Source organism: Actinia tenebrosa, unplaced genomic scaffold, assembly GCF_029948245.1.
Source record: "Actinia tenebrosa isolate PJP-AT-01 unplaced genomic scaffold, QUT_ActTen_1.0 PGA_scaffold5__44_contigs__length_20552954, whole genome shotgun sequence".
Taxonomy (NCBI): Eukaryota; Metazoa; Cnidaria; class Anthozoa; order Actiniaria; family Actiniidae; genus Actinia; species Actinia tenebrosa.
The window spans coordinates 20,238,812-20,252,194 of NW_028292582.1; the positions used below are offsets into that span (position 1 = coordinate 20,238,812).

Consider the following 13,383-nt stretch of genomic DNA (forward strand, 5'->3'; position numbering starts at 1 on the left):
ATTCTTCGAAAAATTCATGACTATCCCAAAGGATACGAAAGGAATAACGATGATATCCCGACGAGTTTCAAAACAATACCTCTTCATTCCCCCAGAGGTTTGTCACGCTGAATTGGGAAAACATTGTCACGCCACGAATAAGGTCTATTACGTACTGAACCCTCTAAAGTACTATTCAAAATTTATAGAAATAATCATTTAAAAAATAACGTGTGGCCTGAAATTGAAAAGGGTTTATTACATTTGGGATAAATGTTCTCCCAATTCTTTGCGCGGTTCACTGTTCCATTTAGTATTCGTAATTGATATAACTGCAACTCAAAGAATACTATTATCAAGTGGTTACCCCCTTCGGTACATTCTCCAGCAGTCTTTGAATTTTTTTTTCTTTCTTCAGGCAAACGAGTAACCCCAGGTCACCAGCCAAGGAAATGTTACCGCGTATTGAACCAGAGAGACCAGAATCACCTAAATGTAAGTACAGTGGAAATGTCTTTAAGAGTTTTTTACCCCTTGAGAGAATAATAAGTAATGGGTAGGCTTGGTCCCTTGTGTGAAAGCTAATCTATTTGATCTTCATTTTATTCTGACTTACGAAGGAAAGAAATGCTATTTTTTAGCATTTCTGACCCATTCACTTACAGCAAACCACCCGACCACAGAGTTTCCACGACCCTTAGGGAATAATATTCAAGGGTTAGGGGCTTTATCCCTTATGTGAAAACCAATCTATCTAAACTTCAGTTCATTCTGACTTACGATGGAAAGAAATGCTTTCCCACCCACCCACACGACCCCTAGGGGGAAAAAAGTCTCAGGTTTGCAAAACTTCTGTTATCATCCCAACCCCAATCACCCGACGATAGTAAGCCATGTATTTCTAACTGTCAGGCCAATATGTTTATTCCTAGCCTCACCCACACCTCAGCTCAGTGCATTCTGGTGCGCCAACCCCACCGTCCATCTCAATGCCAACGACACAGCACTAGTAGAGGTCCATTTTCTACCCTTCACTACTGGTCACCGTCAGTGCTCAATCCTCTTCATCAACGACAAAGTCGGCGAATTCCTGTACTCCATCGAAGCCAACGCCCTTCTTCCTCTCCCCTCCCCCCTCCCCGTGGTGGAGTCACCTCACAGTCTTAGGATCAGTAGCGCTGCTGCGGCGAGAAGCAGTAGAGGAGTGTTTGGTGGCGATGACAGAGTGGTCTACTGGAAGAGTGAGAACAGTGAGAAATTTACTGAAGAGCTTCATGTACCGTTGTATAATGTAGCGAGGGAGAACGCTTTAGGTAAGTCATAGATATGAGTGGGAAACAAACTTACACGGGTACTAAGGCTCATGTCAAACGTCGAACTTCACATGAGCCGAACCTAATAACATCAAAGAAGACCGCTTTATTATCCATTGATTCAATTAGGTTCGGCTCGACCCATTTAGCTTGGGTGCAATGTTTTCCCATTTAAAACCACTTGTCATTCCCTATAGTATTATTTCTTTGTTCAACGGTCATGCATGAGAAGACACTGAAGATACAACTCAAACCACAGGGAACCCGGCTATATGTTTTTGCTTCTTTTAGAAAAGTAACTTTGCTCTTTGTGGGTTTCCTGTGTTGGGATCGGTTTCCTATTACATAAGCTGTAATCAGATCTGCGCGCTGTGATCACAGTTGGTGATTTGTTTCTTACTATGGGTTGCCTGTGGTGTGTAACGCACTTTCTAGTAAGCAGTTTACTAGAGAGTGCGTTACCAACGGTTATTGATTTGAATTTAATTGGCTATCAGTTTACAGCGCCGATCTGATTACAGCGCAGATCTGATTACAACTGATGTAATAGGAAACCGATCACAACACAGGAAACCCACAAAGAGCAAATTACTTTTCTAAAAGAAGAAAACAAATATAGCCGGGTTCCCTGTGCTCAAACAAAGAATATTATTTTCAGAAGAGTGATACATGGTCTGAAATGAGAAAGCATTATGCCCATTATTATCGTTTGTTTCGACGAACGAAAAAAAACAACTAATTGTTAAACAAAATTTTACTCAATGTATTAATTTATTTGTTGTTTTCTTTTAGCCATAGCAGCCCAACAGCGCATGTCTCAACGAGAACTCAATCGGCGTCAACTAACAGGGACGTTATCCAGCAGTACAGTTACGGCCAAGATCGCAGCCATTGGGCTTGGGAACGAAAAGTTCATACATGTCAGCGACCCTGTTCTAAAGAATTCCCTGGAGCTTGCGCAGACCAAGTTTAATGCGGAGACGAGCTCTAAATATTACAAAGTCCCGAAATATGTCACTATTCCTGCATGCAACGAACAATCCTCAGGTAAGATAGGGGACTTGCTTTAACAGGTCACGTGATTATAATAGTAGTTTTTCAATTTCCAATGTACAGTGCACTGCTAAGGTATAGAGCAGTTTTCGTATGTCTGTGAAAAGCTCAGTGCCGTAAGCGTGACGTGCCGTGACCGTGATACTTTCTAGAATTCTAATTGGCTGATTTTTTTCACGCGCAATGTGATTGGTCTAAAAGTGCCGTGATATTGGCGTGACCGTGTCCGCGCCGTGTTTATGCCGTGTTCCGGGTATTTGATTGGATGGAGAGTAAATTCTCGTGCAATGTGATTGGTCTGGCGTATCTCTTGCTGTGTCACGACCGTGTTCGTGCCGTGAACTTTTCACAGTCATACGAAAACTGCACTAAGGTGCAGTAGGCTAAAGCGTGCCTATATTTTTGTTCTTTATGTTACTACCTCTTGTATTCAAACACTGTATTTTCTTGCGTTTTTATTGGTTCAGAGCAGAAGCCTTTTTAAGAGTCATTGAATAAAATACTCTTTATCCCGCTAATGCAAATGCTTCTTTTTATTATGACTAACAGCATCATCAGCCAGGCACAGAAAGAACATGAAAGACACAGCAAAGATTCCCATCACTTTTGAGCCGAAAGGGCCTGGTCACTACCCCTGTCAGGTCATCCTTCGCTCTGCGCATGACATCAGGGTTTACCAGGTTGAGTGTACAGTTAGTTCTAAGGGCGCAGCATTGGAAATGGAGTTCAATGCACCAACACATCAATCTGTTACCCAGGACATCCCAGTGGTAAGGCTCTGGTCAAAGGTCGAACTTCTCGCGCGCATGAGCCATATTGAAAACAATGGCCATTTACTCAACCCTATTGTTCTTTCTGCTTTTGAACCAAAGTTTCTCCACTGCAAATGGCTCCTAGGCTAAAATGTTCACCAATCTGGTTTACATAATCATAATTGATTCTTCAGTTACTCGGACTTTCAAAAATTGGGGCGTTTTCATCCAAGTGCCCCTTTAAAGAGACAAAATTTTGACGTTATATGTCTTTTCTGAATTCCACACCCAGGATGGTGGTGGTCTTATGATTAGTAGGTGGAATGGCATTTTTTCTTAGGTATTTGAATTTCTGTTTTCTAATGTGCAGGTAAACCACAGTCAACAAGACTGGCAGTTGACAGCCACACTAGAAGGAGAAGGTTTTTACGGTCCTCCTGTCCTATTGGCCAAAGCTTTGGTTACTACCCCTTACCCTTTAATGTTCAGGCCGTCACACGAAGGACCTTCACAGGTACGCGTCATAAAACGATAGAGTAGATTTGGTATCACTGTTAAGGCCGGTTTAAACGGTACGATTTTCGCCTACAACTATCGTATACAACACGCTCGCGCCATCCTACAACTCGAGTCGTAGCGTGTAAATGAAGCCTACAACTCGCCTACGACAGACGCGAGCGTGTTGTATACGATAGTTGTAGGCGAAAATAGTACCGTCCAAACCGGCCTTAAGACGGCATGGCTTACGTCACCTACTAGTTTCCTACGCAGTCGCTGTAGACCCCTTGCTTGTGACGTCAAAACAGCTCAATTCGGAAGACAAAATAAAAGAATTTCAATGTCATGAAAATTGTGCAAGAGGTCTATTAGTTTTATATCGCAATGCGCTGCTTAGACTGCGTTCATAATGTATGGCAAAGGGGGGGGGGGGGGGGGGGCAGGTGAAATTTTGAATGTCCAGAATAATTCTTAACACCTCCCTTAAAATCATGCAAAAAATATGAACCCCCCTAAGCAAGGCTTGTAGCTTCTTCCAAAAATTGTGCATCCCCCCCATTTTTCTGATAAAAATTTGCCCATCCCCCCCTTTTTCCTACCAAAATGTTCCCGATCGCCCCTCAATTTTACCTGCCCCCCCCCCCCTGCCATACATTATGAACGCAGCCTTTAGGGTTTTTAATGTTGTTTTTTGCTGAGGACGGTAAACTGAAGAACCCGGAAAAATCAATCCTCCAAATTGAGCTGCTTTGACGTCGTCACATGCAAGGGGTCAATTACAAAGATCAAATGTCAGTTTAATTTCTGATGTACAATTTTCTGTTTCTCCAGGGTCAGCTAGTGTTGAATAACACGGCAGACGGTACAGAACAGATCTACCGACTCAGTGGAATGGGTGAAAAACCCCTGGCGTTAGATAATATTATCGTTGAGTGTGAAGCTGGTAAGAGGTAAGTACTCTGACTGCAGAAGTTTCACAGAAAGTTTTATTTGAATATTTACCGAGGCGCGAGTCAATTTAGCTCCGGGGGGGGGGGGGGGGGGGACTCTTGCCCCTTTAGGGTAGGGATGTGCCGCTGAGCCCTCTGAACCCTGACCCTGTCCCAGATTAAATCGCTGAAATTCATACCCTGTTCCAGAGCAAGATCGCTGAAAACCATACCCTTTTCCGGTATTGCAAAAATAGATACCCTGTTCCAGAGAGGAGAGAGCGTGATTCCATATACCCTGTCCCAGAGCGAGAGCGATTTTATATACCCTGTTCCAGAGTAGAAAACCTTACACTTGAAATATTCCTCTGACTGCCAAATTGAACTCGGCCTACGCCCTCATCCAATTTTGTCAGTCCTCGGGATTTTCCTCGTCCAATTATTTCTTAATTGGACAGCATGGAGTCCTATTACATATACTTATTATTATTATTATTATTATTATTATTATTATTATTACTAGAAAGTTTAATTTGAATAATTACCGAGGTGCGAGTCAATTTAGCTATACTGTATTCAAGTCTAAAATTGTACTAGAACAAGATATTTTCGAATATTCTTATTTTATTTAGATTTTTAAGATAATATTCTTATTTTTCAATTTGCTACAGTATTACCCACGTTCTTGCCGTACCGAACATGACCAAGAAGAAGGTGACTTTCCAGGTAAACAGGACTAAACTTATTCACTTTAAAATTTATCGCTAATCACCAACTCAAGTACAGCAGCGGCGCAGCTCAACGCGGTCGAAATGAAAACAATGTAAAGGTTGCCTGTGGCAGTTTCTATGCAGTCCATGTATGACCCCGGAGCACAGCTCTAACCAGTTTGGATGAGTTAGGGTTGAACTAGGAAGGACATAACCACTCGTATGTTATTTTCCGTAGGTTCTGACTGATTTAGAGATTGTGTCAGGCTCTTCATCGATAACGGTGCTTCCATCGCAAACAGCTGAACACGTGGTCAAAGTCTCGCCATGGAAACGTGGAAAGTTTACTGGGATGGTGTCGTTCACTGCGATATCTGAGACTGAAATTACCCCAGTTACAGCAAGGTTTGTTACTGTCTGTCTGTCTGTCTGTCTGTCTGTCCTTCTGTCCTTTTGGCTTACTTTCATGTTGTCCCAAAGTATGACTGTATTTTTACAAGCTATTTTAGCTTCTACTCACTTATCATTCATTTACCCACTTTTTCGTCTCGTCTCATCCCATCCCATTCTGTCTCATTTCATACAACTTATTCTTTTCAAAGGATCGAAGACACCGATAGCGAAGACGAAGACTCACGAGTCAAAAAACCCGATCACTCCTCTTCAGAACGAGGCACTTCACCAGGAGCAATAACCGATCCACCCTCCCGACCTTATCGACTATGGTACTCCATAGAGGTCCAGGCTTCAGCTCCTTCCCAGGAAAAGACTATCGAGGTCACGTGCGCGGCGCATTCCGCCGTGTCTGTTGAAATTGAAGTCTCGAATCCCACACGTGAGAAAGCGGACATAGATATCATTATAGATGGAGTTGGGCTCGATGGAGATGCCACGATCACTGTGCACCCGAGGCAAAAGGCTATTTACAGGCTACACTTCTCGCCTACTAAGATTGGAGAGTTCAAGGGAAGGTATGAAGAACACTGATCTAAAAGATCTTGGCTTGATCTTGATTTACTCTTGTACTCTTGTGCTATCAAGTGATGGCAGCCATGACATGAGGCACAACAATAGAGTCTTTTACCCTCATGGGAAACTGGATTCATTCTAATGTAAATTAGATTATACCAGATATGACGATACGGCGGCCATCTTGGATCGCAAGGCATTATGGGGCGCCCAGGGGGCAAACCAAGCTTTGTTACAGTAATGACGTTGATTGATATTACAGCTCACCACAAGAGAATACAACAAAAAATGAATTAAGGCGTCGCATTGATCACCTTTACCCATAAAAGAAAGAAAAGAAAGAAAAAACACACGAAAATCTATATATTTTTTATCATTTTCGTTTTGTTTTGCCCCCTGGCAAGATGGCCGCTGTATCTTCGATAAAGTCCACTCTTCCTGCCCCCTGTCATGGCTGCCATCACGTGGTGGTGCAAAGCTTCTATTTCTTGACTTGTGGTGGTTTGTCCTTGCTTTGTTCTGATGGTATTTCTCGTTATTTCAGCGTTATCTTCCAACACCCAGTCCTTGCCGAGTTCTGGTACGACTTGGTTCTCCATGCTACCGCGCCATCCCCCTCACATCTTCCCATCATGCATTGTGAAATTGGAAAGTAAGTACGACTGCTATTTACATAGATTCAAAGACATATTCAAAGTCCCACGAAATCTACCATTCTCAGGACTAATTTGTGCGTTTCTCACTTGCGGGTGGGGTACTTTTTCCGACTGTGACTTTCTCCTAACATAAATTTTCCTTTATTTCTTTTTCTCATACAGGTCTACTTATCAGATGATTCGGCTACAGAACCCTACAAAGGAAACCCTTCTCTTCACTCCCTATTGCTCCAACACAAGAAACTTCTCCCTTGAAATAGACGTTTCAAAACAGGTAAAACTTCTTCACGTGTCTGCAAATCATTAATCACCAATCATTAATCCTCAATTATTAAAGTGCCTATCACCCTTCTGACAATATTCTCAGTATTGATTCTACATGGGGTAAGATGTTGAATAACCCGAAAAAATTACATAGTTTGAGTGCGGCTTCTTGAAGTTATGAAGGTTTTTCCATGTCATATGCTAATGCTGTGAAGTATGAGGAGGCATATGGTTATTTGTTGTTCCTCATAATTCGAAACACCGGCTTCTATGGGAAAACTAACTTGCAATCATTTCTATAAGAGCAATGAGGAAAACAATGACGTATTTCAAATTTAATTTATCTGTACCAGCAGTATTTTGTATATTAAATGATTACTCCTCATACGTCACAGTATTAGCATATGGCATGGAAAAACCTTTAAGACTTCAAGAAGTTGCACTTAAACTATATATTTTTTTAGTGTTATTCAACATCTTACCCCATATAGAATTAATACTGTGAATATTGTCAGAAGGGTGATAGGCACTTTAATAAGAAGAGATAACTAGCTAAAAACTAGTGTGCGCTGCGTCGGTGTTTCTAATGAAACAGTAATGATGAAAAGGTAAATTATACACCGTGAAAAGATGAAAAAACTTACTGACGTTTCGGACGCTATTCCTTCGTTGGAGTAAAAGAAGCAATTATTAATCTATTATTAATCAATATTATTTCTTATTTATTTCATTATATTATTATTATTATTTTATTTCTTGTATTCTATTTTAATCTCTAGCTTCCTCTAGCTCCTCTCTCAATTCTCGAGGTTCCTCTTAAATTCACACCATCAGACATCGGCCATGGCAACCACACAGCTGAGATAGTCTTTCACAGCCTGGAGGTTTGTAGTGCTTTCTCATATTTCTAAATATATTTGAGGCATACAACTCGTTTATAGACAAAAAGAAAAAAGATTTTTCTGTTTTCTTCTAGCTGGGGGACTGGGCATTTTTAGCCTCTGGCACCGGACGAATGCCAGGAACTAATGAACCAATTAATATCTTTTCGGAGCTCGGCGGAAACTCGTCGATAATCATTCCCTTCCGAAATCCTACCGAACAAGAAGTGGTTGTAGATGTTGTAATGAAAGAACGAATGCTGTCTCGGTCAGGTAAGTACTTGCTAGGGCTAGGAAGGAGAAAACAAGCTTGCGCACCCTGATGTGTGCAATTATTTGGTCTTGGTAAATAACTCAAATACCTTCAAATTTCATTAGTTCCCTGAAACAACCTCTGGGCTGATCTAAGTAAGGGCATGGCTAACTCACAGATAGAACCCTGAAAGAACCTATGGGCACGGATGATCTAAGTCAGAACATGGCTTACTCACAGACCGACCCCTGAAATACCTATGGGCTGATCAAAGTCAGGGCACGACCAAATCAGATATCGAATTTGAATTTAGCTTGTTGGATTTTGCAGAGGGGAGAAGATCAGAAAGATTCAGGGAAAAACCCTCTAATCAAGGGAGAGACCTAACAAACTCTGCTCAAATGTGATCTTCTGTTCAGGAATCAAACCTAAGAACCCAGATTGGAAAGGCGGGTTCTACGCAACCATTGATTTCATGGATTAAGGACATGCCCTGATAGCTATGAGTGATATTGAAGAAATAGAAACCGCGCGCGCGCGCTGTGTGCAGTTATAAAGCACGCGGGGGTTGGCAGAAGACGAGAGAAGAGTTAGGAGAAGCATGACGCATAGTGGAGTGCTTCTTGATACTTCTCGAGTGTTCTGCCAATCCCCAAGTGCTTTATAACTGCACACAGCACAGCACAGCACAGCACAACACAGCAAGCAAGTTTTTATTTCTTTTATAAAATACAAATTACATGAATGACGAAACTGAAAGTGCGCGCGCGTGCAGTGTGCTCTCATAAAGCACGCACTCCCAAGCAATCAGAACGTAAGATTTAGAGCTGTTATTTTATAAGTAGTAATAAAAGGTGTGCTTTTTCCAGGTTCCATGTTCAGCACCCTGCGGGATCAAGAGACCGACTCCAAGGAATCCACGTTCTGTCTCCTCCTCAAGCACCCCACATCCATCAAGCTCGCACCTAACGCTACCCTGGACATCCCTATATCCTTTGCGCCCGACACTATGCAGATTTACGAAGCTACTATAACAATAGTCATGCACAGGCATGATGGGACACAGTGGGACAACCGTGATGGGTTATCTGGTTCGTGTATCATGAACGATCTGCAGTGGATCTACCCAGTCAAGGGCGTACCCGAGTCTTGTCCTTTAAAAGAATCCCAGGCTCCTTGTATTGAGTGTAAGGCGCGCGGTCGCGTCGAAGAACGGCTCGAAGTCACGCTGACGGGTGTTGCTCCGAGTTCCACAAGTACAAGCTACGCCTCGTATCTCAGGACTTTGACTCCTATACAGATTCTACCAAACGAATGGGATTATGGATCTGATTATATCAATGTCCCTGAAGAATTCAGGTATAAACATTTGAATGCATCTAAACAAAACGTATATTTTACTTCGAATTCCATTTGTTTCGGCTTGACTCCAGCAGCATGGGATACCTGTGGTAGGTCTATACTGCCAGTTTCGAGTTCTCTGTTGCTCAGGGTTAGTCCTCGATTTTGTGTAGAATATTCATGTCTTCCAGTGAAGGTCCGTGGAATTTCGAAGTGTTCATATTGTTGAAGTTGTGCATTCTTTACTTTACCGTTGGTATTTGTGAATATTTAAGCACTGATACGAGGCTAACCTTGAGTAAATGAGTCTACAATCAAGGAAGACAGCGGTAGTTTGGATCTGGTTTATTGCTGTATTCTCTTGTTATGATAACGTGGGTTCCCTGATTTTCATGCGATTACACGTGAAATACCCTCCTGTATACGTCATCTCTAACCAATCATTGCACTTTCTTTGTGTCTGTCTGTCTGTTTGGTGGTTTAGATACGAAGTTATCTACGAAGATGCTGAAGGTCAGGCAGCATTGGAACGATCTCTTGGTGTCAGTCTGATCAGGAAAGCAAGAAACCAAGTCTCTGGAATCATCAGTCTTATTTTTAATTTTGTTTTCTCGCCATTCAAGCCATTTAGGTAAGGCTATAGTAGCGCAGTCTGATTTGGTTTATAGAGTCATTGAACTTACAAATTTGTGCAATTTTTACAAAGTTTTTCACCGATATATGGTATGCACTCTAATTACTTTGTTATTTAGTCATAGAGCTCAGCTGGTGGTATCAGCCGTAACGGGCGGTGTCTGGAGGTTCCCTTTCCGTGTTCTGGCCACGGAACCGGAAGTAGATGATGTCATTAATATGGAAGCCGCTGGACTAAACAAGGAATCTTTTGTTGGTTTCCGGCTCACTAGTCAGACAAGGTAACCATGGTTACTTAAGATTGTACTGAAAGGCGGAACCTAGCGAATTTCGCTGCAAATTAAAGATGACATTGTATTTCTCATTATATATCGATAAAAGACAAGGTTTAACAATTTTCACCTCACGGGACTCGATTAAGAGTGGAGGGTTGGGATTGCCCGAAACCCAACACCTCTGGAAGGGTAATCCTGGATTTTCGTCTTAAATATCTCAAATGCAGCTTAATCTGGAAGGCAAAACAGCAAAAATTTTAACTAGAACAAACTTTTTTCTGTTTTGCCTTTCAGATTAAGTGACTTGTCAGAAATTAGCAGGGGGGAGGGGGGTGGGAATTTTAAATTTTGGGTTGGAAATGGGAGGGGGGGGGGGGGGGGGTGACCCATCCAAGTAATGGGAATAAAATTTCCTTACCCTCCCCTTGGGCCTAGCATAAAATACCATGGCCCTCCCCTCTTGTGTAAATGACAGGTGAGCAGCGCAAATGAGCAACTGATCTTTCCTTAGGTTTTGTAAACTTTTTTATTACTCCGACGCGTTTCGTTCGTAATCAACAGACTTCTTCAGGGAGTTTACAAATGAGTATTATTACAACAGTTTATATGGACTATTAACAGGAAATTACAAAACATACAAACATGTTGTAGTAGGAAAGCACGTAAAATAGGCTAGGCAATAGTGGAATTTCCTAATTAATGTTATTTTATACTTTTTGGAATAACGCTAACCATGTGCCCCAAAAAAGACATTTTTAGGACATATGATACATGTTAATCCACAGTTTATACATCCGATATGTTTTGTTGTTGTTGTCATGGTTATTTGAACCAAATATAGCCGTATTTTTTCTTATCTGTTTATACTGTGAACCAACAATGTATGAGCTCAAGCATGTTGAACGACCCTCCCCTTTAAGCAGCACATTTTTTCTTGACCCTCCCTTTTTTAGGGTCTTAAAAAGTTATGACCTTCCCCATGTTTCCACCCTCCCCCCCTGCTAATTTCTGACAAGTTCCTAAGCTGCAATCGATTCTTTGTCGTAATAAATTCGTCGCGTCGAAATACTTATACAAACCAATCTCTTCTGTCTTTACAGACACGTTTTGCCATTTGAGGCATACTTCGCGACCGGTTCAGACTCCGAGTTCTCTGTAACTCCTTCATGTGGAGAACTGTTGCCTTTTGGATCTGAAGGGACGTTGATCAAGATTTGTTACAAGCCAACCCTCTATGGCAAGACTCATCGCGCTAAACTCATTATACAGGTATGAAAGAAGAAATATGCACATCTTGGCTGTTAATGGACTACTTCGACGATGCGCGGCGGCCATCTTGGAACGCAAAGCATTATGGGGCGACCCTGGGGCAAATCAAGCTTTGTTACAGTAATGACGTTGATTGATATTAACAGCTCACCAAAAGAGAATACGACAAAAAATGAATTAAGGCGGCACATCGATCACCTTTACCCATAAAAGAAAGACAAACACACGAAACTATACATTTTCCATCATCTTTGTTTTGTTTTACCCCATGGCAAGATGGCCGCTGTATCGTCGAAGTAGTCCATTAGAAATTATTGATCATTTTTCTCTAACTGAAAAAAAACTCAGAGTCCATGATAGCAATCGAACTCGTTAAGTAAAACATTGCTCATCATGGGTCTTTCCTGTAGCACAGTGGTTAGAGCATCCGACCAGTTTCAATTACTATCAGGGACTCTGTTTTTTCCGAGTTTCTTTCAGCTAGAGACAAATAATCAATAATTTCTATACGAGATATACATACGGTTTTGATTACTCTAAGGAACTCTGATTTTTACGAGATATACATGTATTACAATTTTTGAAGTTCTACTGATAAACATATATTTGTTTTAGACGTCAGACATGCAGTGGACGTATGACATCTATGGAACCACTCCCGACTACACCCCACCTAACAGCCAATCAAAAGTCGTATCCAGTGCGCAGACGCAGAAGCGCAGTGTCAGGCAGAAGAAAAACTACGTCCTTGAAAACCTAAGACTGCCTAACACCGCAGTCTCATCTCCGCTCAAAGGCGCACCGCTGGTTTCCCGTAGCAACAAAACGATGTAACCTAGCAACAAAGGAAATGTATCATTTTTGTACATAATAGTCGAGTTCTGGTGTATATACTGTCAATGACTGGATGTTAAACTAAGTAATTTTTACCCTCTTTAGGAACATGAATTCTGAAATATTTATCGTATTTTTCTAGTATTATGTTATCTTATGGCCGTGTCCTTGTTTGTGATTGGCTCCCCATTTCATCTTTCCGACTTCCTATGTCCCGAAGCTTCACGATTAAGACTATAATGTCTCACAATTTCAATTTTTCTAAACTCGTAAATATTGAAAATTTGTTTAAGGGTTTACTATCCTGAAAAAGTGATCCAAGGATTTTTTTCATATCACCGTTGTAGTACAAGAATGCTTTTACTTTATGAATGACACACAATAAAATCATAATTTCAGTAACATTTGACACGCTTTTTATCAACCAAGCGGGATAATCTGTACAGCAGTAAAATTCTTTTAGTTATTTTAAATCAAGTTCTTTTTCACAATCTTTATTAGTCTTCAAGATTACAGTCTATTTGATTATTTTTGTTATCTTTGCACATTCTATGATGTCGAAGAAATGCGATTGAAGCGAGCCTTTGACTCAAATGGGTAATAAATTTGCAAAAATTCATAATAAACACATAGCATATTGAGCATAATATGACACTAATTCTAACCCAAGCGCTATATCCCTAAATCTAACCATAACCAATCTAACCTAATGACTTCACTCTATTTCATGGATTTAGACTTGACTTTAAGAGTATGGATAATTTATTCTGTTAA

The 13,383-nt window shown here is 41.1% G+C and overlaps 1 protein-coding gene across 2 annotated transcripts in view; it reads left to right on the forward strand.

Annotated features, from left to right (window-relative positions):
- Positions 1-13,011, forward strand: part of LOC116305303 (cilia- and flagella-associated protein 47) — a 37,749-nt gene extending 24,738 nt beyond the window's left edge. For both annotated transcript variants that reach the window (XM_089038509.1, XM_089038510.1), the window contains exons 37-54: positions 398-474; positions 912-1,292; positions 2,085-2,339; positions 2,895-3,115; positions 3,468-3,611; positions 4,427-4,545; positions 5,196-5,250; positions 5,473-5,639; positions 5,837-6,205; positions 6,748-6,855; positions 7,022-7,133; positions 7,903-8,007; positions 8,100-8,277; positions 9,127-9,616; positions 10,083-10,229; positions 10,351-10,512; positions 11,607-11,775; positions 12,391-13,011. In XM_089038509.1, coding sequence (XP_088894635.1) covers positions 398-474; positions 912-1,292; positions 2,085-2,339; positions 2,895-3,115; positions 3,468-3,611; positions 4,427-4,545; positions 5,196-5,250; positions 5,473-5,639; positions 5,837-6,205; positions 6,748-6,855; positions 7,022-7,133; positions 7,903-8,007; positions 8,100-8,277; positions 9,127-9,616; positions 10,083-10,229; positions 10,351-10,512; positions 11,607-11,775; positions 12,391-12,609 — 3,478 coding nt within the window. In that variant the 3' untranslated portion in view covers positions 12,610-13,011. The remainder of the gene's footprint in view (positions 1-397; positions 475-911; positions 1,293-2,084; positions 2,340-2,894; positions 3,116-3,467; positions 3,612-4,426; positions 4,546-5,195; positions 5,251-5,472; positions 5,640-5,836; positions 6,206-6,747; positions 6,856-7,021; positions 7,134-7,902; positions 8,008-8,099; positions 8,278-9,126; positions 9,617-10,082; positions 10,230-10,350; positions 10,513-11,606; positions 11,776-12,390) is intronic.
- Positions 13,012-13,383: the final 372 nt, after the last annotated feature.